The sequence below is a fragment of the Mustela putorius genome, unplaced genomic scaffold, assembly GCF_011764305.1.
Source record: "Mustela putorius furo isolate JIRA1106 unplaced genomic scaffold, ASM1176430v1.1 tig00000127_pilon_pilon_pilon, whole genome shotgun sequence".
In the NCBI taxonomy this organism is placed as follows: domain Eukaryota; kingdom Metazoa; phylum Chordata; class Mammalia; order Carnivora; family Mustelidae; genus Mustela; species Mustela putorius.
In genome coordinates this window covers 10,371,266-10,394,617 of record NW_025421288.1, presented here as the reverse complement: position 1 = coordinate 10,394,617, position 23,352 = coordinate 10,371,266, and the positions used below count along the sequence as shown (strand labels likewise).

Here is a 23,352-nt window from a genome sequence, read left to right as displayed (position 1 = left end):
CGCCTCCCAATCCGCAGGAGCCAATGGGAGCCCGGGGCTGCGGCGCACGCGCCCTGCGCGGCGCCCGCGCGCTCTCTCCTCCCACCCGCGCGGGCAAGCCTGGGTCTCCGCGGTAGGTGGCTTCGCGGGTTTGCTCACGCCGGTGGTCAACAGGTGGCCTCCCACAGGGCTGCCCGCTGGCCTGTAACAAGGTGTAGCGAAGGTTCGAGGAAATCGAGAACGGGGACTCACTCGCGTGTGGTTTGGGGCCGGTCGCCTCACCTGTGAAAGGGAGATGCTTCCTGGGACTTGTCAGGGTAGAGGTGACTCAGGCAGCAGCCGTACTGCAGCGCCCCTGGGCCATGACGGGTGATGGACTCTTTGCTGGGGTCAGAAGACTGGGTGCCTGGCCGGGCTCAGCCTGACAAGCCCCAGTTTCCTATCCTGTAAAAGGTAGAAGTTGAACTCAACGACCGCCAGTGACTCTCGAATTATATGCTAGAAACTCAGGCCAAGCACACTTGATTTTCCAAGGAGCAGTCACATTAGTCCTCTCTATCTTAATCTGGAGACCTTGATCTGTTCCCAGGCTGGAAGGAGACAGACAGGAAAACCACCTATTCCAAGGTCAGGTCACCAACATGTCCTGGCAACACCAGCATGTGTACGTGCTGCTTCCACCCCTGCTCCCTTTCTCTTGCAGCTGACTTGTGCCTCATTATTCTCCTGTGTGCTGTGGGGAAGCGGCATGTACGCCTGATGTGTAGATATCAGGGAGAAAAACAGGTCCGTGGGGCACCTTCCTGAGCCAGAAGAACCAGAAGTCATTCTAGCCACAACAATGGGCTGGATGATCACGGATGGGGGTGCATAGCAAAACGGGGAGTGGGCTCACCCTGCCCTCTTTCCCCAGCATTGGAAGGCAGCCCCATCTCCTAACCCAGCCCGTTTCCTTAGTATAAACAGCTCTTTCCCTGCCCTCCAGGATCCACGCTACCCCACACTGGAACCCACTGCAACATGTCTTCCTTGCCTAAACTAAGGACTCAAGAAAGTTCGATGCGAGCTGGAGAGAAGAGTGAGCAATAATCAGCATCTCCTCCAGGGGGCGCTTGGGGGGGGCTCAGCCGGTTAAGTGCCTGCCTTTGGCTCAGGTCATGATCCCAGAGTCCTGGGATCAGCCCCACATTGGGCTCCCTGCTCAGCAGGGTGGAGGGAGTCTGCTTTTCCCTCTCCCTTGCAGATCCCTGGGCTTGTGTGCCCCCCCCCCCGCTCTCTCTCTTTCTCTCAAAAAACAAAAACAAAACAAAACAAGCATCTCTTTCCAGGTTCTAAGCTCTGAGACCCTCAGACCAGGATACGATGGCTTGGTGGGCTCCCTTATCCAGCCAGATCACAGTGGGAGCACAGTTCAGTGTCACTGAGTGCTTACTGGGTGTGGGGTCTGGGCTAGGGCAGGAGGTGAGGCACTGCCTTGCCCTCAGCAAGCTCAATTATGGTTTAATTAGAGGTAGAGAGGGGGAAGAAGTAAGCCCAGGAGAGATGTGTATTTCTTTTCTTTAAGTAATTTCTTTTATTTATTTTTTATTTTATTTATTTTTTAAAAAGATTTTATTTGTTTATTTGACAGAGAGAGAGAGAGAGTTGCGGGAACTGTGGGAGCGTGGTGAGGACCCCAGGGAAGCCCGGGGCAGTCAGAGCACAGCAGGCGAGGTTGGAAGATGGGGTGGCACCTGGGGGCAGGGGTTTGTGTGTGGTGGGTTTGACAGGTGATGAGGAGTTTTGGGGGGTTGTGAGCTAGAGTGGGATGAGGTCAGAGCTCTGCCCGGCCAGGCAGAAGACGGGCCTGGTTGGATTTCAAGGAGAAGAGTCCAGCCAGGGCTGGGGCTGCCCTTTGGCAAGGCTCCCGGGAGGGGTCGTGGGTCTGCCTTGAACTGGGGGGGGGGGTATGGGAGAAGAGAGCGGGGCCCATTCTGATGTGAGGGTCACCAGGCCTTTAGAGCCAAGTGGCCTGAGACTGCGCAATCAGCTGGACTGGTTTCCTGCTTTCAGAAGCAGGAAAAGATCCGCCCCCCCCCCCCACCCACCAAGGGCCACAGAAGCAATTGCTCACTTGGGAGAGAGCGACCAGCAGAATGAGGACAGCAGCCCAGCCCTCGGCAAGGAAGGGCACTGGGGCAGCCCAAGGAGCCCCGGGCAGCTCTAGGTGGAGGACATCAGAGATGAGCCCTGCTTCCTAAAACCCGTCTACCCGTGAGGAAGTAGCGGTGAGTGGGTTCTACTTTGGCCACACCGGGAAAGCAGAAGGGTGAGTGGGACTGGTCCTTGGGTATCTGACAGGGAACAAAGAGTTGCATGATCTGGAGAGGCAGGTAGGGAAACTGTTAGGACTTCACATTCTTTGGGGCCCTTTGGAGATGGGGCGAGAGAAGTGGAGACCCAGGGCAGGCTGGGGGGCTGCCCACTAATGCTGTTCCCCGCCCCTCACCGTTTACTCCTTCATTCTTGTGCCAAATATGTATTAAGCACCTGTCCTCTGCTACGTGCTGTGCTGAGCCTTCGGGATAACATCAGTGAACAACAGCCAGAGGTCCCAGCCCAGACAGACAACAAGTCAATTCCTTGTTGCATCAGACAGTCACGGGTGCTGTGGAAGAACAAAGAGGAAGAGCCAGGGCAGGGGCACCAGGAGTGTCTGAGTCCAGGCTAGACCAGGCCACCAGGGAGAGGGAACAGCCGGTGCCAAAGGCCTGGAGGCAGGAGCCTGTTGGATGAAAAGAAGGAGGCCCGGGAGGCTGGGACAGAGTAACCAGGGCACAGCCAGAGATGAGGTCGAAGGAATGTGGAGCTGAAGGGACCCTTGCAAGGTATGGAGCAAAGCGCAGACACGGTCTGACTTAAATTTCAGCTGAATCCCTTTGGCTGCTAGGTGGAGAACAGACTGGAAGTGGGCAGGGGAGGAGGCGGGGAGGCCAGGCAGGAGACAAGCAGAGGCCTTGGTGGCTTTGGGGCAGGGCGCTAGCAGAGGAAGAGGAGAGGAATGCTGGGATTTGGGTCCTGCTTTGAAGGCATAACCCAGTTTCCTTATGGGATCATGGGGAGGTGTGAGACAGAGGGAGGAGGCAAGGGGACTCCAAAATTTGGCACCCACATTTGGAGACTTCACGGATTTCTATGGGTGGTGACACCTGCGCCTTGGATCTATGTGCCCTGAAAAGAGGACCCCGCCCCGGCCCCACTTCTCAGCAGACCTACGAATAGCATCTGACAATATCCCGTGGCCGGGGATGTGAACAATACGTTACATCAGCACCCCCCACCCTGTAAAGTCTGTTCACGTCAGACACTCATGCTCGGCAGCGACCTCAGCACTTGGGTTGTCCATGTCCCCGGGTCTGCCCTGATGCTCCGCCCTCTGCCCTGACCCCCACCGTGTGCATCCACATCCATCCGTGTCCTACCTCCAAGTCCGCGGGACTGCCGCTGGGCTCCCTCGCCTTGCTGCTCAGGAATAACTGAAATGTCATGGAGCCGTGATCCTGAACGTGACCACCACCACCCCACCCCTGCCCCACCCTAGAAGCCCTCCTTGGATGACCTCCAGAGCAACCCAAAGGATGCGGGAGACAGAGCCTCAGGAAGCACGGGCCTTGCCACAGATCAGCCGAGACAGGAACTCCAGTCTGGATGACATGGAAGCCTCTGCTCCCCCACCCTTAGGCAGAGAGAGAGGGTGGGAGCAGGAAAAATAAAGGTACCAGGCAAGGTGGGAAACACAAGGCATGAGCCATCATCTGATTGGTAAAGAGATGCAACAAATTTTTAAGTGATGTAAAATATCACTTTCAAAACAATAGCGAGGGGCACCTGGGTGACTCAGTGGGTGAAGCCTCTGCCTTCGGCTCAGGTCATGATCGCAGGGTCCTGGGATTGAGTGCTGCGTTGGGCTCTCTGCTCAGCAGGGAGCCTGCTTCCCCTCCCCCCCCGCCCGTCTTCCTCTCTGCCTACTTGTCATCTTTCTCTCTTTGTCAAATAAGTAAATAAATAAAATCTTTAAAAAAAAAAAAAAACATGGGGCGCCTGGGTGGCTCAATGGGTGAAGCCTCTGCCTTCAGCTCAGGTCATGATCCCAGGGTCCTGGTATCGAACCCCACATCAGGCTCTCTGCTTAGTGGAGAGCCTGCTTCCTCCTCTCTCTCACTGCCTGCCTCTCTGCCTACCTGTGATCTCTGTCTGTCAAATAAATAAATAAAATCTTTAAAAAAAAATTAAAAAAAATAGGGGCGCCTGGGTGGCTCAGTGGGTTAAGCCGCTGCCTTCGGCTCAGGTCGTGATCTCAGGGTCCTGGGATCGAGTCCCGCATCGGGCTCTCTGCTCAGCAGGGGCCTGCTTCCTTCCCTTCCCCTCTCTCTGCCTGCCTCTCTACCTACTGTGATCTCTCTCTGTCAAATAAATAAATAAAATCTTAAAAAAAAAAAAAAAAAAAAAAAAAAAAAAAAAAAAAAAAAAACAGCGAGGAGTGAGCGTGTTTAAGCAGACCCAGCTTGTAAGAAGCCGGCGGGGGAGCGGAATCCGAAGCGTGCTAGAACGTGCTTGGTGTACTGGCCACAGGGAGGGTTGGAAGGAAGGAAACAGAGAGGAGGAGAGACGGATGCAGGCCTCCCTGTGTGTCACTTTAGATTGTCGTCCAAAGAAAAATGGGCTTTCATAACCCTAGCGCTGAGACACCAGCCACCCTTGATAACCCCCGAATCCCCAGCTTGCCCCCTGGGAGGGAGGCCCGGAGAAGAGAAGTCTGTGCACGAGGGAGGCTGTGTATGACTCACACAAGGGAACCGGGGAAGCTGCACACCCCCCTGGGAGAAGGTAGGGCTTCAGGCTAGGGAGTCACTCCTCTCCGGGTTGTGCCACTCTGGGGTTCCCAGGGCACTGGGACCGAGCTGGGCCTGCCCCATGGTGGCCCTGCTCCATCTCTGCCGGCCTGGCCACCAGTTCCAGGGGGTTGGGCTAGCCAGGCCAGACTGGACAGGCAGGGCCTTGCCCTGGACAGGCTCATTAAAGCCTTGCGGGCTGGGGCAGCCCTGGAGGCTGGGGCGTGGCTGCCTCGCCTGGTCCCGCAGCAAGGCTGCAAGGCCATCGTGCGCCGGCAGGGGGCGGGCCACCCGCCACGATCCCTGCTCTGAGATTTCACACTCGGCACAGGCCTTCTCCACCGTCAGGGCCACCCAAGGTGGCTTCCTCCCCTCCCGGTGTGGAGGTCTGGGCACTGGGCCACCCTCCCGGCCGAGTTAAACATTAGTGGGAGGTTATCGGACAGGCGACGGGGAGGGAGATCAGGGACGGCCAGACGCTCCCTAGTGTCTCCTGTCTGGAGCCACCGGTTCCCGCCCCTGCCAGACAATGCCCGTGGAGGAGTTTGTGGCCGGATGGATCTCTGGTGAGACGTTTTTCTTCCTTCTGCTACGCGGCCCCCTAGCGGTCTGTCACTGCCAGGGGACATAGAAGGAACAGAGACCAAAGTCTTGGTGGCTTTGGAGCCAGGGGACCAGCTCCCAGAGCCTCCTGGCAGCTGCCTTGGGGGCGCGGGGAAGAAGGTGCATGTCTCTAAGCTACGCGGCCCTCACCTCCAGGGCCACGGTCAGCCCTCTCCCAGACACACCTGCAGACCTTCACCGAGAACCCCACTCTCTAGGCCCACCCTGTGGGGCGCAGAAAGGAATTCCACCTTGGACCCCTGCAGCTGTCCTGCCTTCCCCTCTGGGCCTCTGCCCTAGTTTCCGGCGCCGAGGCCAGCTGTGTCGAGGGCCCAGCCCGGCTACTGGGTGTCCCTCAGCAGAAAGAGAGGGACATTCCGAACCTGCCTCCGGGGCCTGTGACCTCACCCAAGAATCCAGGGCCAGCATCTGCTCTGGGGGGCAAGATCGGAATGTGGGGAGGTGGCCTGGGGGCTGGGCTCTCCTCCTCGGGGGGGCAGCAAGACGCCGTTGGGCCCCCAGCTCCGTACTGTGAGTCTGAACCAAGGCCCCGTACTCTGCAGCAGGCGTGAGTAAGAAAGGGATCAGGCTGGCAGGGACGTGGGAGCCCTGGAGAATCCGTCCCAGGGCCCCACAGGAGAATCTGTCCCAGGGCCCCACAGTTAGATAAGCAAGCAGGACAGTCGGTGCTGGACACTGTGAGGACACGGCGTCTGTGGCGGGCTCCTCCCTTCTGCCTGGGTGTCCTCTGGGAACAGCATTGTCCCCTGCCTGGTCCCCACACCTCCCTAGCCCAGAGCTTGGCATGGAGGAGGAGGCAAGAGGGCCTGCGGGAGATCTTTGGAGTCCGGCCGGAAGGCCTGGCCCCATCTGCTCCTGCCCGAGCTCCCCTCTCCTCGGCCAGGTGCAAGGGGTCCCCCTCATAGCATCTTCTTATCATGCAGGAGCTCTGGGCTTGGTCCTGGGACACCCTTTTGACACGGTAAAGGTGAGTCAGTCGAGGGGAGGCAGCTCAGGAATGAAGGCTGTCACCGGAACCAGATGTCACCATGGCTGATGGGCAGATTTCCTATCAGTCCTGCGCTGCTGGTATCCGGCCGGGCAGAGCAGGAGGAGCCGGAGGCTGGAGCCATCCCTGTCCATCCCTCCTGGGCTGCCTGCTCTGTCCTCCTCACGCAGGTGCGGCTGCAGACCCAGACCACATACCGGGGCATCTTCGACTGCGTGGTTAAGACTTACCGCCATGAGTCGGTGGGTGTCTCGCTTCTCTGGGGCTTCGGCAGGGGGAGGCCTCTGGGTGGTCGGCAGCAGCTTTCTCCTCCCCCAGTGGGGCTCTGCCCCTGAGAGAGAGGAGACCAAAGCTGGGGGTTCCCGGGAGCTGGTTGTGCCCCAAGACTGTCCCCAGCCTCAGCCGGCCTCAGCTTCCCTTCGGCAGGACTCAGGACTGGTTTCTGGCCAGAGGGGACCCTGTCAGAGTGAGAAGGGCAAAGAGGGACCCCCCCCTTCCCCCAACTTGGCCCTAAGGTCGCCTTGTCTTTCTACAGCTTCTGGGCTTTTTCAAGGGAATGAGCTTCCCCATTGCAAGCATAGCCGTGGTCAACTCCGTGCTGTTCGGGGTCTACAGCAACACGCTGCTGGCGCTCACAGCGACTTCCCACCGGGAGCGGCGGGCCCAGCCTCCCAGCTACGCGCATGTCTTCCTCGCTGGCTGCACGGGAGGCTTCATGCAGGTGAGAGGGAGGGGAGGGGACACGTACACACAGGTGCTTGCAAGCACGCACACGCAGGTGTGAGCGCACATGTACCTCCAGAGCGGTCTGCCGGGCTCAGTGCTGTGGGAAGACCTCTCTCCCGGGGGATCCATTGCCCTGGAGAACTGATAGTATTGACAGAGCCCCGAGCCTAGCTCCTCCAGTGCTGGCGTGGTCCTGGCAGCCCTCCAGCCCATGCCCCGCTCAGCCCTTTTGCCTGAAGCTTCAACAAGGCCCCAGTCCATAGATCTCGCTGGGAGAGGCCTGGGTATTAATCATTAAAGAGCTCCCATCATTTAGTTTTGGTCTTTGTTCTCAGCATTTAAGGATTGGGCTTTCGATTGGTGGGGAGGAGGAAAGAGGGGCCTCCAGACACGGGGGCACGGGCAGCTGATAGCGGGGTGTGAGCATAGAGGCAGAGGGACCTGTGCCTGACTCTACCCCACACCCCAGCCTGAGGCGCCTGAGGTCACCATCTATTCGGCACCTGCCCTCATGCCCCTAACACACTTTCTGGGGCAGAGACCAAGGACAAAGGACAGAATTAGGTGGCTCACGCCAGTGAATTAATGATTCACGAGATAGCCGCAGGTCCTGGCTTTCCTTCTGTCCCTTCTTGTGCGGAGCACATGCCTGCATATTTCCCAAGTGAGACTCCACGCTAGCGGCTGACCCAGCCAGGCCCAGCTCCTAAGTCACCCTCCTCTCCAGCTCTTGCAAAGCCGAGCGGATAGCAGAACTGGGGACTGTAGGCTCACGGATGGGGACCGGGTTCAAGGTCCAGCAGGAACCCCGTTTGTCATCAAGCCCATGGATTCAGCTTCCCAGGGTCTTGGAGTAGAAGCTAGATTTTAGTGTGGCCTGGGATGGGGAGCAGAGGGGCCCTAACCTGCCCCTACTCACTACCCTACCTTTGGCTCAGCCACTTCTGCATCACCAGGAGCCCAGGACTCAGGGGCATATCCCCTGGAGAAACCCTGAGCTTGGCATTGCCCACAGGCTCTGAAAGAGTGACATCAGGGTCCAGCCTTAGAGGGAGGGAGCCCAGTCTACCTTCCTGCGCGAGAAGAAGTAAGCAAAGTCGTTCTGCCATTGTCCGAACATCGCTGCCAGAGCCGGCTTCCAGGGCTAAGGAACTAAGCTCATGTACTTTCCACGAAAGAAACAAAACCCACAGAAACCCCTCATGACATGCTAACTTCAACCTGACCTCAGATCTCATCTGGACTCTTTTTATTTTTTTTTTTAATTTTTAAAAAGAATTTTATTTATTTATTTGACACAGAGAGAGAGAGAGATCTCAAGTAGGCAGAGAGGCCGGCAGAGAGAGGGGGAGGCAGGCTCCCCGCTAAGCAGAGAGCCCGATGCGGGACTTGATCCCAGGACCCTGAAACCATGACCTGAACCGAAGGCAGAGGCTTTAACCCACTGAGCCACCCAGGCACCTCTCATCTGGACTTTAACAGCTGACCTTGACTTACTGCATCCTTGACCCTCACATTAGCCCCCGGCCCCAGCTTCCCTCCATATCCACCCAGAAGTGCTAACAGTGCCCCAAATGTTTGTCCCTTCTGCCTCTGCCGGGTGATGAGAGTCCAAGGACCCACAGAACCCACCATCGCCCAGCTTCTGTTGGGACCCTAGTGGTTGGGGGTTTGCAGGAGGCAGGAAAGGCTGGCTCAACGCTTGACCCCCTCCGGGGCCTCTGAGAGGTGTCCCGCGGGAAGTACAGGGAGGAAGAATCTAGGAATTGATTCTTCAGGCCGGAAGTGACCTCCTTTAGTCTGGGGAGGGGTCAGACCTGTCTCAGGGACCCAGACTGAATGCTTCCTTCAGACCCCATCACTGCAGGTGCCGGCTACCCCCCACCCCAGCTTTGGGGAGGCTTCTTGGAGAAGCAATCCAGGATTGTCTCTGAGCATGTGCCAGGCAAGGTCGGTGCCGTTGTCCGAGGAGATGGCAGTGCCGCCGGCTGTCCGGGGCCAATGCTAAGGGTGGCGCCCGGCCTGTGCCCAGCCCTGCCGGCAGCGGGAGTGGCGAGTCCGATGGGCAGACGCGGCCCTACTCTGCCCACCACCATCCTCTTGTTAGGATCCTCCTCGCTCGGAGCCCCACCCAGGCTCTCGGTGCTTCCTTTCCTCCAGGTCTACTGCTTGGCCCCTTTTGACCTCATCAAAGTCCGGCTACAAAACCAGACAGAGCCGAGGGCGCGGCCGGGCAGCCCCCCGCCCCGGTACCGGGGTCCCGTGCACTGCGCAGTCTCCATCTGCCAGGAGGAGGGGCCCCGGGGCCTCTTCCGGGGAGCCTGGGCCCTGATGCTGAGGGACACCCCGACATTGGGCATCTATTTTGTCACCTACGAGTGGCTTTGCCGCCAGTCCACACCAGAAGGACAGAGCCCCAGTAAGTGGACTGCATGAGTGGGAGGCGGACATAAGGGAGTGGGGGAGGGGTGCTGGCCTTGGCCGCGGAGGATGGGGAGGAAGCCCAGGGACTGGGTGGGGGGGTCTTTTCTCCTTGGTCTGACACCCACCTGGGCTTCCTCTGCCCCAGGCTCAGCCTCGGTGTTGGTGGCAGGGGGCTTCGCAGGCATCCTCTCCTGGGCGGTGGCCACCCCCTTGGACGTGATCAAGTCCCGGATGCAGATGGCGGGGCTGAAGCACAGGGTGTACCGGGGGGTGCTGGACTGCATGGCGAGCAGTGTCCGGCAGGAAGGCCTGGGGGTCTTCTTCCGGGGGCTGACGATCAACAGCGCCCGCGCCTTTCCTGTCAACGCCGTCATCTTCCTCAGCTACGAGTACCTCCTGCGCTGGTGGGGCTGAGCGTGGCCACGTAGTGTCCCCAGCTCCCCCGCCAGACCCCCGCCCCACCGCCCAGATGCGGGGTCACGGGGAGCGCACCCGCTTGCTTCTCCAATTGGAGAGGCCGGGTCTTTCCTGATGGGCAGGCAGCGGCGGAGGGCCGGGCCTCGGGCTCCTGGACTCCGGACCCCAGGGCTGGCTTCAGGCTCCCAGCACCACTTGCCTTGGCTCCCGTGCTCCCCAGGGCTGTGAAACACTCTCAGTGGCCCCTGGTGCCGGTGACATTTGGCCCGACCTGTGACTTCACCCCTCAGAGAGCTCTCAGAGCCGGCTCTCCTGGGCGCTAATGACCCCCTGGATTCCAGCACCGCATCCTCACCCACCCCCACCTGCTCCCCCAAACTGGAGAGCAGCCTTCTCTCCCCTGCTGGTCCAGAACCCTTCAGTGGCTCCCTTGGCCTGTGGGGAAAAGCCCCACCTCCTGGGCCCTCTCCTCCCTGGAGGCTTGGGTGGCCCTTGATCCCTCCTGGCCAGCAGAGGGCAGCACGCCCCTTGGCTAAGCCCGCTCCTTGGCCCAGGCAGAGCACTGTCTGCCAGAGTCCTTTCTGACAGGCAAGGGAGTTCCCCCTTGCTCCCCACTGGCTGTGGGGTTTTCATATCACCCCCTACCCCCTCCTTTATTCCCCAACCCTCGCCCTGCCCCCCCCATCCCTCTCACATCCCACCACATGCCTCTATCACAGCCCCGGGTTTCTGATTCGCTCCTCAACCTGGCCCCATGACACAGGGAGCTCCTAGAGATCAGGGGTCAGACTTCGGATCTGTTCCCCCACTCCGGCCACCACACCTGCTTCCTTCGTCCCCCCCCATCTTAGGTTTTGCCTGCATGGCCCCTCTCGGAGTGGTCCCAGAAGTCAGGAGCCACTCCTCCCCGGGGTGTCTCCCATCTCCTCATTGATGGCGTTTATTTTCTTTACTTGTCTCAATTGCTAAGCGACAATGACAAGAAAGTTTGCTTGAATGGCAATAAAGCTGAGCAGAGTTTGTACCCACTAATGTCTCCATCTGGTCTGAGATCCACCCGGGCCCACCTTATGGTGACTTGAATGCCCAGAATTCTTGCCAGTGACTGGGGGCTCCCTCTCCAAACCATCACAATAGGGGCACCTGGCTGGCTCTTTCAGTGGAACATGAGACTGGTGATCTTGAGGTTGTAAGTTTGAGCCCCACACTGCGAGCAGAGATTACTTTAAAAAAACACACACACACACACAAAAACACAACAAAACCCATCACCATATTATCACAGTTCACAACATTATAACAATCATCACAGTCTCAGCTCAGAGACAGTGTTTAACTTCTCCGAGGTCACACAGCCAGAATGCCTCACACCCCGCCTGGGCACATCCGAGCCTCCAGCCCCAGAGCCCAGTTACTTGGCTGCTCTGTGCTTCCTGGGGCCTGAGACCATCACCCACCAAAGTTCAAGCTCACTGGGGCTCGGCTTAATGGCATTAGGTCTCCTTCACTGAATCCTGGGCTGCGGATGGTGGGTGGCCCCCCAACTGCCCCCCACCCCTGCCTTCCTCCGCTGTCACAGTGTAGCCTCAGGGCTCGAGGCCCGGGGGCCATCTCCACTTCCTCACCTCCCCCAGAGCTCAGCGGGCCCGTGCTTGGACTTTGGCTCGAGAAATGTGTAACGTGTGCAAACTGCTCGTCTCTTGGCTTCGAGGAGATGCCTCACTCTTGGCCCAAAGTGTTGACCCCCGAAGGCCCCACTGGGGAGGCAGGAGGCACCCCATTGGCCAGGAGCCTGGGTGCCGGGGAGCACGGCCTTTTACACATGTTAAAGTTTAAGAAATGGCGTCTAGGTGCTCCTGCCGGCCGATACGCGCTGCCCTTCCGAGCTGAGGGAGTCATCAGTCCAGCAGACATGAGCTGAACTCCCAGCGCCGGAGGCCTCCCCTCCTGCCCGCACTCAGGGAGCCTGTGCTTCTGGGATGGAAAAACGGGGTCTGTCTCAGCCACTCACTGCCCTTTCTGTGCCTTAGTTTCCCCTGATGTCGGGTCAGTCTGTGAGCCCCAGTGGCTGTCCAGCTCCGCCGCGGGGCCAGGCCTTTGGGGCTGGATGCGGCAGTGGTAGTCCGACAGTTGTTGGGGCCATGGGGCAGGGGGCATTGGGTGCCTGGGAAATGGGCTTATAATGGGCAGGAAGGGAGCAGGCAGTCAGGGTGGTCCTCTGTAGCTTGTCATGCATCATGTTACCAGTCAGCAAGAGAATAACAGTTTAAAAATCAATCAATCAATAAAATCTTTAAAATAAATAAATAAATAATGAAATTTAAAAAAAAAATCCTTTTTTGATTTGGTTTTAGTTAAATCCTTTTTGGGGGTAGTAACTGCGCCTGTGAGACTGTCTCTGTATTATCCGTTTTCCCTATCTGGTTTTTTCTAGAGGTGTCTCTGGGGGCTGGAGCTCCCTCCTCTAGCTTCTCACTCACAACCAGAGAGAAGGCAGGCCTCCCGTTGGGCCGCTCCTTCCGCTGCCAGGTCGAGGGTGATGACGGACAAGGGACAATGGTGTCTAGCCCAGCGGCTAGAACAGAGCTGGGATTAGCGAGAAAGCAACTCACTCCTCTTTCAGAGACCCAGGAAGGGGCACAAGAGTGTTAGAAAGGTGGGTGGAGGGGCACCTGGGTGGCTCAGTGGGTTAAGCCTCTGCCTTAAGCTCAGGTCATGATCTCAGGGTCCTGGGACCAAGCCCCGCATTGGGCTCTCTCCTTCGCGGGAAGCCTGCTTCCCCCACTCTCTCTGCCTGCCTCTCTGCCTACTTGTGATCTCTCTGTTAAATAAATAAAATCTTTAAAAAAAAAAAAAAAAAGAAAGGAGGGTGGCAAGACAAGGATCAGGCAGGAAATGAACAAGGATTTTCTTTCTTTCTTTTTTCCTTTTTTTTTTTTAAAACTAGGCTCCACACCCAGCATGGAGCCCAGCTCAGGGCTTGAACTCACAACCCTGAGATCAAGACCTGAGTAGAGGGGCACTGGGTGGCTCATTCGGTTAACTGTCTCTGCCTTTGGCTCTAGGTCATGATCCCAGGGTCCTGGGATCGAGCCCCACATTGACCTCCTGCTTAGCGGGGAGTCTGCTTCCCCCTCTGCTGCTCCCCTTGCTTGTGCTCGCTCTCTGTCTCTCGCTCACTCTCTCTCTTTCGCAAATAAAATAAAGTTAAAAAAAAAAAGAAAGAGCTGAGCTGAGATTGAGAGTCAAACGCTTAACCAATCGAACCACCCAGGTGCCCTATGGCCAAGGTTATTTTTAAAAGCCACGTGCTTTTACATGAGCAGAGTCTCGTAATATTCATGTTTAAATTCCTCAAGGAGTGGTGCCTGGGTGGCTCCATAGGTTAAAGCCTCTGCCTTTGGCTCGGGTCATGATCTCAGGGTCCTGGGATCGAGCCCCACATCGGGCTCTCTGCTCAGCAGGGAGCCTGCTTCCTCCTCTCTCTCTGCCTGCTACTCTGCCTACTTGTGATCTCTGTCGAATAAATAAATAAAATCTTAAAAAAAAATAAATTCCTCAAGGAATTACTATGTTGTTAGAGGCCATCATTCTTTTTGAGAGCTCACAGAATCCCTAAAAACCAAACAGCAAATGCACCTGCTTTGAGGTTGACAATGGGGCTGGTGTCCGAGCCTTGCGTATAAGCAGCCGGTGACTTGGACAAACGTAAATAGCATCTCGTTGGTTTCCACGATGTCAAACGTGACACTTGCTTTTACAGCAGTGATCACAGTAGGAGACATTAGAAGAGGTTAACTGGCGTGGACTCCATGCGCACAGGGAGAAATGATACACTGTGGGACGCTTCTGGCTAAATTCACTTCTCCCACACTTACTCGACAGCTGAGCCATGGGGATGCGGTTTTCGAATGTGCTTCTATGGTGTTTCCAGCCTGACTACTGTCCCGAGCCCTAGGTCCACACTGCTGGCTGTCTCTGCTCACGCATTCTTGAGCATCCCAAAGTGCCACGTTCCCCCTCCAGCCTGCTCCTCCTGCAGTGCTCTGTGGCCCAGAAATGTCCTCAGGCCAGAGGTCTCAGAGAAGCTGCCCTCCGCCCACATCAAAGGAGTCCCCAGCTCCTGCCAATCCTGCCCCTAAAGTTTTCTAGGACTCACTCTCCCTTTCTCAGTCCTAAAACCACAGCCTCAGTCCTGTCCTGAAGCTGGACAAACTACTCACCTTCTTCCTATGGCATTGCTTCTTCCAGAGCAATGGCTTCCCATTGCTCTGTGGAATCAGGACAAACCCCTTCTACAACCTTCAAGGTCCTCAGACATTTGCCTTCTCTTGGTTCCTTAAACAACCACGTTCTCTCTCACCACAGGACATTTGCATGTACAGTTCTCACTGGCTGTGCACCTCCCACTCACCCTTCTGCTGCCATCACCACTTCTTTAGGAAAACTTTCCTCAGTCCCACTGTCTAGGTCAAGTTCCTCTGGCTTATGCCAGTGTTCAGAATCACCAGGGGGGACGTGTTCAAATACAGATTACTGGGTCCCATGCTGGGGTTTCTGAATCGGGGGGTTTGAGGAGACTCCAAGAATTTGTGCTTTCCTAAGTTCCTACTGATGCTGCCAGCATGGGCCACAGTCTGAGAACCACTAGCTTGTGCTCTCATGTAATCCCCACTTTATCTGGAATCACAGGCTTTTGTGCGTATGATTCTTTTATGATTATTGTCCTTCCTCTAAGCTATGAGCTCTGTGAAGCTGAGAACTTGCCTCTTTTTGTTCATCATCAAAATGCTAGCAGACACACAAGAGTTGTTCAATAAAGAGCTTTGAACAAATGAATGAATGAGTAAATGAAAAAAAACACAAAAACAAAAAACCCGGTCTTCCCAAAATCCCTTCTGGCAGACTGGTGCTCTAGACTTTACCCAGAGCCCTCCTTCTACAAGGCAGCTGGATCCCAGATCTGTTATTACAAACACGATCTTAAAACCGTTGCTAACTTTTCAAGAAGTAAGAGAACTTCCCAAGGGCAAATCGGGGTATTGGAACTAGAGCTGCCCTTGGGGCTCACACTAATGCTGAGACCTTGGAGGTAAAGAACTTCCTGGAGCTGAAGACTAGACATTGAGTGACACCCACAGGGGCGCTGAACCCAAGACTCATAAATTAAACCAAGATTCTGGAAAAGGATACCCCTTTAGCGAAAGGGTAAACTAGAAAACCTCCATCCACCAGTAAAGGGAATCTACAAAGAAACCTACCTCTCCCTTGTGGTGGGCAGAAATTAAGAGTTAGAGTCCCCTCTGTGAACCAGGAACCACAGTCCTACTCACCGTACTTCAGGTCTGAAACAGCTTTCCCCGGAGAAAATTAATTTAGCGTGTCAGTAGCGCCCTCTCGTGCCTGGTAGGAGTAATTACACATTCTTCTGAAAGGGCTCCCTAAATCAGACCTTCAAGTTTTCCAGAGATTAAAAAAAAGAACAACCTAATAAGATATTTTTAAAAATGATTCCCACATCCAGAAATTAAAAGACACACAAAGAAAAAAAGCTACCATGAGTTGAAGCATCAGTAGAAACAAAAGCAACAGATCTAGTGTTCCCCCACCCCCAGGCTATATATAGGTCACTTCCTAGTTCTCTCGCTGGTTCCTTAGGTACAGGGACTGTGTCTTATTCACCTCTGCCGCCCTCTGAGCAGAGGGTACTCATCACAGGCTTGCAGATAAACGGAAACGCCCGCACTTAGTCCTGCCCTCACTGTGCGGGTGGTGATGCCTGCCGGGACCTTGGTAAGAGCTCCGCTCTGTTGGGCACAGCAGGTGTCTTCCTTCCTCTCCTTCCTGCCCATCAGGTCTCACCGAATGCAGTAGCTTCCTGACTTCCTTGGTTTTCCTGCTTCCGCGTGTGTCCCCCCCCCCCCCCTTTCCCATATGAGCTTCACACAGTGACTGAATCTGATTTTCTAAAACATAACGTGTGTTCCTCCGTTATCCAAATCAGGCCCCCACCAAGACCACCCCTCCAAACTGCTTGTCTCACTTGAGGTGACCGTGAACAATGTGACCCCGAGGCTCCTGCTTCCTCTCCTCTCCACCCTCCTCCTCTGCTTGACCCTCCCCTCCGCCCCCACTCTCTACCACAGGACAGTTGCTCCAGCCTGTGACGTTTGCACCTGCTGCTCCCTGGGCAGAGAACACTTCCTTACTCTTTGTGACTCAGCCCAAAGGCCTTCTCCCTAACTCCCGTCTCCCAGCCCCTCTCAAAAACATCACTATTTTATTCTCATCTTGGCACAGATTTCCCTCTAAAATGACCACGTTTATTGGTTTGCTCGCCTCTTCTTTATCTCCCTCTGCCAGAAAGAAAGGCTTGAAGAGGAGGGATCCTTTCTGTCTTGTGTTCTCTATGAGCTGGAGGGTCCTGGGACAGCGCCTGACTCACAAGCAAAGACGTCAGTAAATAGTGTTTGAATGAGCTAACGAAGTCGCTTGCAAACAGGACAAGAATGTTACAGGACAGCAGCGCAGGAAAGGAAATGGTTCTTTGTGGCTTTAAAAGAAAGGCTCTGGGAGGAAGGCAGAAATATGGCCGTCAGGCTGAGCTGCTCTAACCGGAATACAGCACCCAGGACAGAGGGCTGGTGTGTCCCCTCCTTGTTACTTTGGTCGGGTCTTTAGAGGTCATATAATTCTGGTTTTACCGTTTAAGGAGATAGGTCAGAACTGGGATGATTTCAGAAAAGGGACAATGGAAGATAGGTAGGAAAACTGGAATCTGTGAGAAAAGCCTACCGGATTTGGGGCTTGGAAGACCATCAGGCAGGCTCAGCACGGTTTAAAAGTGAGCTGTCCGGGTCACCTGGGGGGCTCAGTTGGTTAAGTGTCTGACTCTTGATTTGGTCTCAGGTCATGATCCCAGGGTGGCTGGGTAAGGGTCCACACTCAACACAGAGTCTGCTTACGACTCTTCCTCTCCCTCTGCCCCTCCCCCTGCTTGCGTGGCTGCCGTGGACACTGAGTCCTGGACCGCAGTATCCCCAAAACCAAAAGCTGCCCTGCACTGACTTGTGATGGCCTACTGCCTTTTAGGCCACAAGAAGATTTTGGCCAGAACTGGACTCCTCACCAGCCCGGGTCTGTCTGTGCCGATGGCCCATGGCCTTTCCAGGTGAATCCAGCCTCTTCAAGTCCTCCTTCCTGACCTGGCTCGGGCTAACCATCTCCCACCTGGACCACTTGGACTCTGTCTGCCAGTGGCTCTCACATCTTCGACTCACCCTCCACATCTCAATTTTTCTAGAACCCCCACAAATGACTGTCCCCATCCCGACTGAGGAACTTTGGGGTGCCCCCTCACCAGGTCTAGTGAGCTAAACAGCCCTCCTGCTCCCCAGGCCTTCCCATGTGCTCTGGAGGGGCCACCTGCCTCCGCCCACCACACTGTGCTCCCTCCCAGTCGGCCTCCGCGCCCGCCATCCCTTGTGTTGGACTGGTCTTACCGGCCAAGCTGCAGCTCAGAGGGCACAACCCCTCCAGGAGTCTCCCCGGGCTCTGCGGGGCCACAGGACTGTGCACCTGTCTGGGTGACAGCCTTTAATCACGATGCACCTCTGCTGTCCCAAGGTCCTGCCCAGCGGGGACGCCATTTATGCAGTCTCACCATGCAGGCTTGCTGGAGAGATGCTGTGAAATGGACGGATGAACACGTGACTCTTCCCAGTTCTGGCTCCTTCTGGTTTCCCTAGACGGTCCCCAGCCTGGCCCCCTCCTTCCTAACACCACCTGCCAGCCTCGATCTGAGAGCAGAGTTCGAGAGCCGCAGAACTCGGGATCTATCAGCAGGTACGAATTCCCCATTCCCTGAGAGCCCTTCCTGCTGGATTGCTGGAAGAAAGCGCGTCCCGTTGGTCACCGGCTGGCGCAGCCCAGACAGTGGAGGTGCGGCAAGCCTCAGTAGCCAAACAAAAGAATCTTAGTCGATTCTCCCAGGAAATTAATACCCTGACCTCTTTTCTGATTACAAATTTTATTTCCAGAAGCAGAACTGTTTCAAACACAGAGTTCGAGGGATTGGCCTGTTTGTAAAGCCCCAATTCCATCTTCCCGAGGCCCAGCCTCCCTAGAGGTTTGGAAACGAGGCGCTAGTTTCACCCCACTGTGCGCCCTGTCTTTCGACCCCTCTTCTCAAGGCTTGGACAACTTTCTCTCAGAGCTTAGACTGGGTCTCCCAGCGTGTCTCCCTCGCACACCTTTCACAAGAGCTCCATTTCCACGGGAAAGAGACCAGCCTCCCGTCTGCCTTCTAGAGAGGGCGTTTCCATGGGAAACAGGAGAGGAGAGGCTCCGGAGCCATGAGGGGCCCTTCACAGGCAGCAGAGCCGCTCTACCTCCTCCTCGCAGGCGTAGAATTTTTCAAAGAGCGCAGGGGAGGGGCTGTTGCACTCCAGCCACCTCCGGAGCGTGCCCAGAGCCCGGAGAGCGTCTGCTTTGGTGGGCAGGGGCTGGAAGCCATCCTCCCCAACCCCCTCCTCGGCCTCGGCGCCCGTCTCCTCTTTGCACGCTCCAGATGAGGGCTCCTCGCCCTCCAGGTCCACAAAGCGGGCAAACTCCTGGAGACTCAGCCCGCTGGGGACCAGAGGCAGCTCGGAGGCTTCGTTGGGGGCTGGCGGCAGCTGGCAGGGAGCCAGCCCTTCCTGGATGAAGCCTCTGACGATGAGCTGCGGGGGCACCTTGGCCCAGGCCGCTGCTGCCAGGTGCAGCGCATCCAGCACTGTGAGGCCCGCCCCGGCCTCTGCCAGCGAGACGCCAGCCCTCCTGCTCTGCACAGCGGCCAGCTTGCCCAGCAGCCGGTGCCGGTAATGTGTCTTGAAGGCTCGGACCACAGAGCTGGGCAGGGCTGGTGTGCTGGGGGCGGCCGTGGTGGCGGCCAGGGGCAGGAGCCTCACGTGGCGGAGTCCGGGCAGGCCGGCCAGCTCCTCCAGCACCCGGGCCGCCAGCAGCAGGGTGACCTGTCGCCCCTGCCGGCCCATGTCCCTGTCGAACTGGGCCAGCCACTCGGACCAGGGGATGCCCAGGTCAGGGTGGCAGGAGGCAGGCAGGGCCTCACTGTTGACGCCAAAGAAGCACCTGGGCGAGGCCTGGAGCCCACTGACCAGCAGCCGCCGCTTCTCCGTGCCCCTGCTGTTGGTGCACAGCAGCACCCGCACGCGCTCACAGGGCCCCCCGCTGCCGGGCACGGCCCGGTACAGCAGAGGCACTTCGGCACAGCCGAAAACGTCCTCTGGGGAGAAGTCTTTAAGGGAAAGAGGAGGCTGGGCCTGGGACGTGGGGCTTGGGGGAGGGGGCTCCGGGGGGGAGGAGGGCGCAAGTCCGTGGCGGCCCCCGAAGCCTACGTTGTTCCGGCGCTTCCAGCGGACCAGCCAGCCGATGCTGGGCACAAAATCCTGGCCCATGATGTCAGCCAGTTCCTTGGCTTTGTGGAGCAGCATGGGCCCCGTGACGTCCCAGGCCTTGGCCCGGGCGATGTGGTACCAGCAGAGCAGAGCCTCGTCCATCCCGCTGTACTTGGACTCCCGCTTGCGCTTGCGCTCCCGGTTGGCCGTGCCGCTGCACCAGTCGGCCAGCAGCTTCTCCTTGTTCTTGCAGATGCGCGAGATCTGGGGCTGGGAGACCTGGAAGCGCCGGGCCACCTCTGACTGGGACATCTTGGACTCATCCAGGAGCTCCAGCACCTGGATCTTCTCAGCCAGGGACAGGGCGTGAAGCTTCTTCTTGCTGCTCAGCTCCATGGCTTCTCCGCGGCTCCTGTGGGGGTAAGAAACAGTGAGTGGGGTCCGGAGGGCCGAGGCCAGGAGGCCTCTCCAGGAAAGGCTCCTCTCCAGGAAAGGCGCCCAGGGAGGCAGAGAGAATATACGAGGACAGGGAAAGAGGCTGCTGTGTGGCAGAGACTAGGGAAGACTGGGCCAGCTGGGAGAGCGTGAGAGGGTGCCCTGGGCAGGCGTTCAGGGGGCTTGGTGGGACGGAAGGGAATGGCGAGGCTGAGGGAGCCGTGGGCTGGGCACGGACCCAGAGGAATGCCAGAGCAGAGCTGGGGAGGCGCGTGGCTTACTGGTCAGAGGGAGAAGGGGTCTGGCCTGGGATCCAGGGGAGAAAGATGAATAAAGCCAAGGGGACAGCTGCAGACACAACAAAGGAGTGTGGGGAGGGGAGGACGGGGGGGGGGGGGGGGGCAGGGCTGAGTGGGGCAGGTGTAGGGGATAATCAGGGCCGGGGCTGGGTAGTCCCTGGGAGGGGGAGAGGGATGATGGCCTGGGCTGGATTTCAATGAAGATGTTGGGGGCGGGGTGGTGAGCAGAGTTGAGGTGACAAGTGTACAGACGACAAAGAGCGACAGATGGGGGCAGGAGGAGCGAGGCTAATTTGGTGCTGGGTCCAGAGGAGGTAAGACTGGGCGGGGGTCCCGCCTGGAGAGCGAGAGGGAGTGGGAGCACGGGGCCGAGATGGCAGGTGCACAGGCGACAAACAGCAAGAGGGGTGAGGAGGCCGAGGGCAGCGAGAGGGACGGAGTGTCCCCAGAGGGGAGGGAGGTGGCCTGGGAGAGGTACTAGGAGCGCGGGCACGAGCGCCTGGGACCGAGGCCCGGAGCCCGGCTCCGCCACCTGGCCGGCCTCTCTCCACCTCGACGCGGGGTCGGTCGGCGGGGCGTACCCAGGCGCCCGCCTGCCCTCCCGGCCGCCCGGCCTCCCGCTCCGCACCCACCTCAGGCGCTCGTCCCGCGGCTCCCGCCCCTGCCCCGGCTCTGCTCAGCTCGGAGCCCCTGTCCCGGCGGCGACGGGAGAGCAGGGGAGGGACGGGCGCCACGACCCGGAGGGCCGAGTGGGCCGAGGGGCTGCGCGGGGGGCGGGCGGCGGGCGGCGGGCAGCGGGCGCGCGCACAGGAAGGCCCCGTGCGCGCCACCCGTGCCGGGCTCTCTCCCGGCTGCGGAGACCGCGGTGCTGCGCTCAGCTCCCACCCGCCGCAGCCCCGCCCAGGCCCCATCAGATTGGCTCTCAATGACGTCCCGTCCCGCCCCCAGCTAAGTCTCATTGGACGTCGCAGAAGTCGCGGGGCCCTCTCGGGGGCGGGGCTTCCAGCGCGAGCGGCGGAGAGGCGGAGCCAAAAGCCCGCGGGAGTCCCGGAGGCAGCGCCAGCCGTTGGGGCCTGAGGAGCCTCGGGGCAGCGCGGGGGCCGGCGAGCAGATCTGGCGTCTCAAGGCCTTCTTGGCCGTGACCTAGGCAGTCGCAGCTTTCTCGTCTACCAAACAGGGCTAATACCGCTCCCCGACTGGTTGTGAGGAAAATGGATGAAAGCTTTAAACCACACAAAAGCTGTTACCATGGACAGCGCTGGCCTCAGGTTGATCGGTCCATCTGGGGATAGAACTTGCCTGGCGCCAGTTTGTTGTTTTGTTTGTTTGTTTGAATTTTACTTATTCATTTGACAGAGAGAGATCACAAGTAGGCAGAGAGGCAGGCAGAGAGAGAGGAAGGGAAGCAGGCTCTCTGCTGAGCAGAGAGCCCCACGCGGGGCAAAATCCGAGAACCCGGAGATCATGACCTAAGCCAAAGGCAGAGGCTTTAACCCACTGAGCCACCCAGGTGCCCCTGTTTTGGTTTTTAAAGTAGGCTCCATGCTCAACGTGGGCTCCAGCTCACAACCTCGAGATCAAGAGTTGCATGCTCTCATGACTGAGCCAGCCAGGTGCCCCATGGCCAGTTCTGATTTAGGGCAAATAAGGACTAATCTTTATTAGTTTTGATAGTGGTTGGCAAGGTTCAAGTTTCTTTCTTTCTTTTTTTTTAAGAGTGCAGAGCCGGGGCACCTGGGTGGCTCGGTGGGTTCAGGTCATGATCCCAGGGTCCTGGGATCGAGCTCGAGTCAGGCTATCTGCTCTGCAAGGAGCCTGCTTCCTCCCTTCTCTCTTTCTGCCTGCCTCTCTGCCTACTTGTGATCTCACTCTCTGTCAAATAAATAAAATCTTAAAAAAAAAAAAAAAGTGCAGAGCCAACTCCAGGATCTGCGCAGGGCTGGATCTTACAACCCTGAGATCGTGAGGGTAATCGCCGAAATTAAGAGTCCGATGCTTAACCGACTGAGCCACTCAGGCGCCAGAAGATTCAAGTTTTTAAACTTAAGGTCTAATACCAGTCTTTTCCTTAGTAATCTTCAGTCCTGCCTGTTCTTAGCAACTGAAGGTATGGCCTGTGGTCGCGTGTTCTCATCCTCAACTTCTGCCTGCTTTCCCTCCCCCACTCCCAGCTCTGATGGGAAGCCCGGGGCCACGATGAGTCCCTGTGTCTCTGCCTCACAGGCAACCTTCCCCAACCCAATCTACGCCTGATCCCTTTTCCCATGCTAAACCCCAACTTCGCAAACCTTTTCCAAATATCTTCTCTTAGGCTGCTATAGCTTTTTTTTCCTTCCCATTTCTTTTCCTTCTATTTTTTTTCTAGCTCCTACTCAGCCACCAAGGATCATTGCTTTACTCCCTCTGCTTCTGTCCTACTTCCGTGTAAAAGCCTGAGGATAGGGGATGTGCTCTATTACTAACACAATTCCCGGCTCAGAGCACACCCAGCTTACTTATTGAATGCAATGGCCTAGGCCACTGGCTTTCCAGTGGGTCAGTGCTTTTCAGTGTATGTGCTGCTGAAGTGAGCACGGTTCAGTGGTTTTCAGGCTGTTTCAAAAAGCCCTAAGGATACCTCAGGGGGTTCATAACTGATTGAGGAAAATCTTAAAAGTTTAAGAGCTACAAAACACTTTCAAGTGAGGTACAGATCCATTATGGAAGCCGTCAACAACAAAATGTTGGCTGCAAGGAAAGGCATCGTTTTTCGTGCACATAAACAATCCCCAAGGAAGGTGGCCGTGCGGGCAGAGTTCATGCTCATGGCGGGTAAAGGAAGGAATGCCAGGCACGCGAAGTCGAAGTATCTCTATGCTCGTGAACAAAGCTTTCACATGTCCCACTATGATGTTCTTTTCTTCTGTCATTCTTTTGTATTTATGATTCAGCTTCTGAACCCACTTTAAGTATCTAAAATCCCAAGATTAACCTTTAGAAGACTGTCACCACTTGCATATACAAGTATAGCAGAATTACCTTCAAACAAACCAAAATATAGACCCAGGATGCTAATGTTGATTTTAACCCAAATTTTGTATTGATCAAAACAACCTCTCTGTCTTGTCTACCAAGGAATCATTAGAACATGAATTTACATGAAGAAATTAGAACTAACAGGGGCACCTGGGTGGATCAGTCTCTTGAGCCTCAGA

General features: G+C 56.9%; 2 protein-coding genes across 11 annotated transcripts; one reads left to right on the top strand and one right to left on the bottom strand.

Annotated features, from left to right (window-relative positions):
• Positions 1–75: 75 nt before the first annotated feature.
• SLC25A45 (solute carrier family 25 member 45) lies at positions 76–11,058 on the top strand. 10 transcript variants are annotated; one of them, XM_013044669.2, is made up of 8 exons: positions 76–1,057; positions 1,610–1,692; positions 2,071–2,246; positions 2,506–2,846; positions 6,398–6,704; positions 6,998–7,183; positions 9,349–9,607; positions 9,758–11,058. In XM_013044669.2, exons 5-8 carry the CDS (start codon positions 6,495–6,497, stop codon positions 10,024–10,026), a joined length of 924 nt encoding a protein of 307 aa, XP_012900123.1. In that variant the 5' UTR covers positions 76–1,057; positions 1,610–1,692; positions 2,071–2,246; positions 2,506–2,846; positions 6,398–6,494; the 3' UTR covers positions 10,027–11,058. The 10 variants fall into 10 exon arrangements, with proteins under 10 accessions (XP_012900123.1, XP_044920816.1, XP_044920818.1 ...); XM_045064898.1 differs by lacking the exon at positions 2,506–2,846 and having other exon boundaries at positions 77–1,057; positions 6,398–6,441; positions 6,633–6,704; XM_045064889.1 differs by having other exon boundaries at positions 77–1,057; positions 2,071–2,846; positions 6,398–6,441; positions 6,633–6,704.
• Positions 11,059–18,041: 6,983 nt separating this feature from the next.
• TIGD3 (tigger transposable element derived 3) lies at positions 18,042–21,056 on the bottom strand. The gene is made up of 2 exons (XM_045064850.1): positions 20,791–21,056; positions 18,042–19,836 (listed from the first exon to the last, which is right to left on the bottom strand). Exon 2 carries the CDS (start codon positions 19,818–19,820, stop codon positions 18,396–18,398), a length of 1,425 nt encoding a protein of 474 aa, XP_044920785.1. The 5' UTR covers positions 19,821–19,836; positions 20,791–21,056; the 3' UTR covers positions 18,042–18,395.
• Between the last annotated feature and the right edge of the window lie 2,296 nt (positions 21,057–23,352).

Coding starts and splice junctions, on each gene's coding strand:
- TIGD3 (XM_045064850.1), bottom strand. CDS start 19,820: ATGGAGCTGAGCAGCAAGAAGAAGCTTCACGCCCTGTCCCTGGCTGAG.
- SLC25A45 (XM_004770051.3), top strand. CDS start 6,259: ATGGAGGAGGAGGCAAGAGGGCCTGCGGGAGATCTTTGGAGTCCGGCC. Junction 6,705..6,997: donor AGACTTACCGCCATGAGTCG/GTGGGTGTCTCG, acceptor GTCTTTCTACAG/CTTCTGGGCTTTTTCAAGGG. Junction 7,184..9,348: donor GCACGGGAGGCTTCATGCAG/GTGAGAGGGAGG, acceptor CCTTTCCTCCAG/GTCTACTGCTTGGCCCCTTT.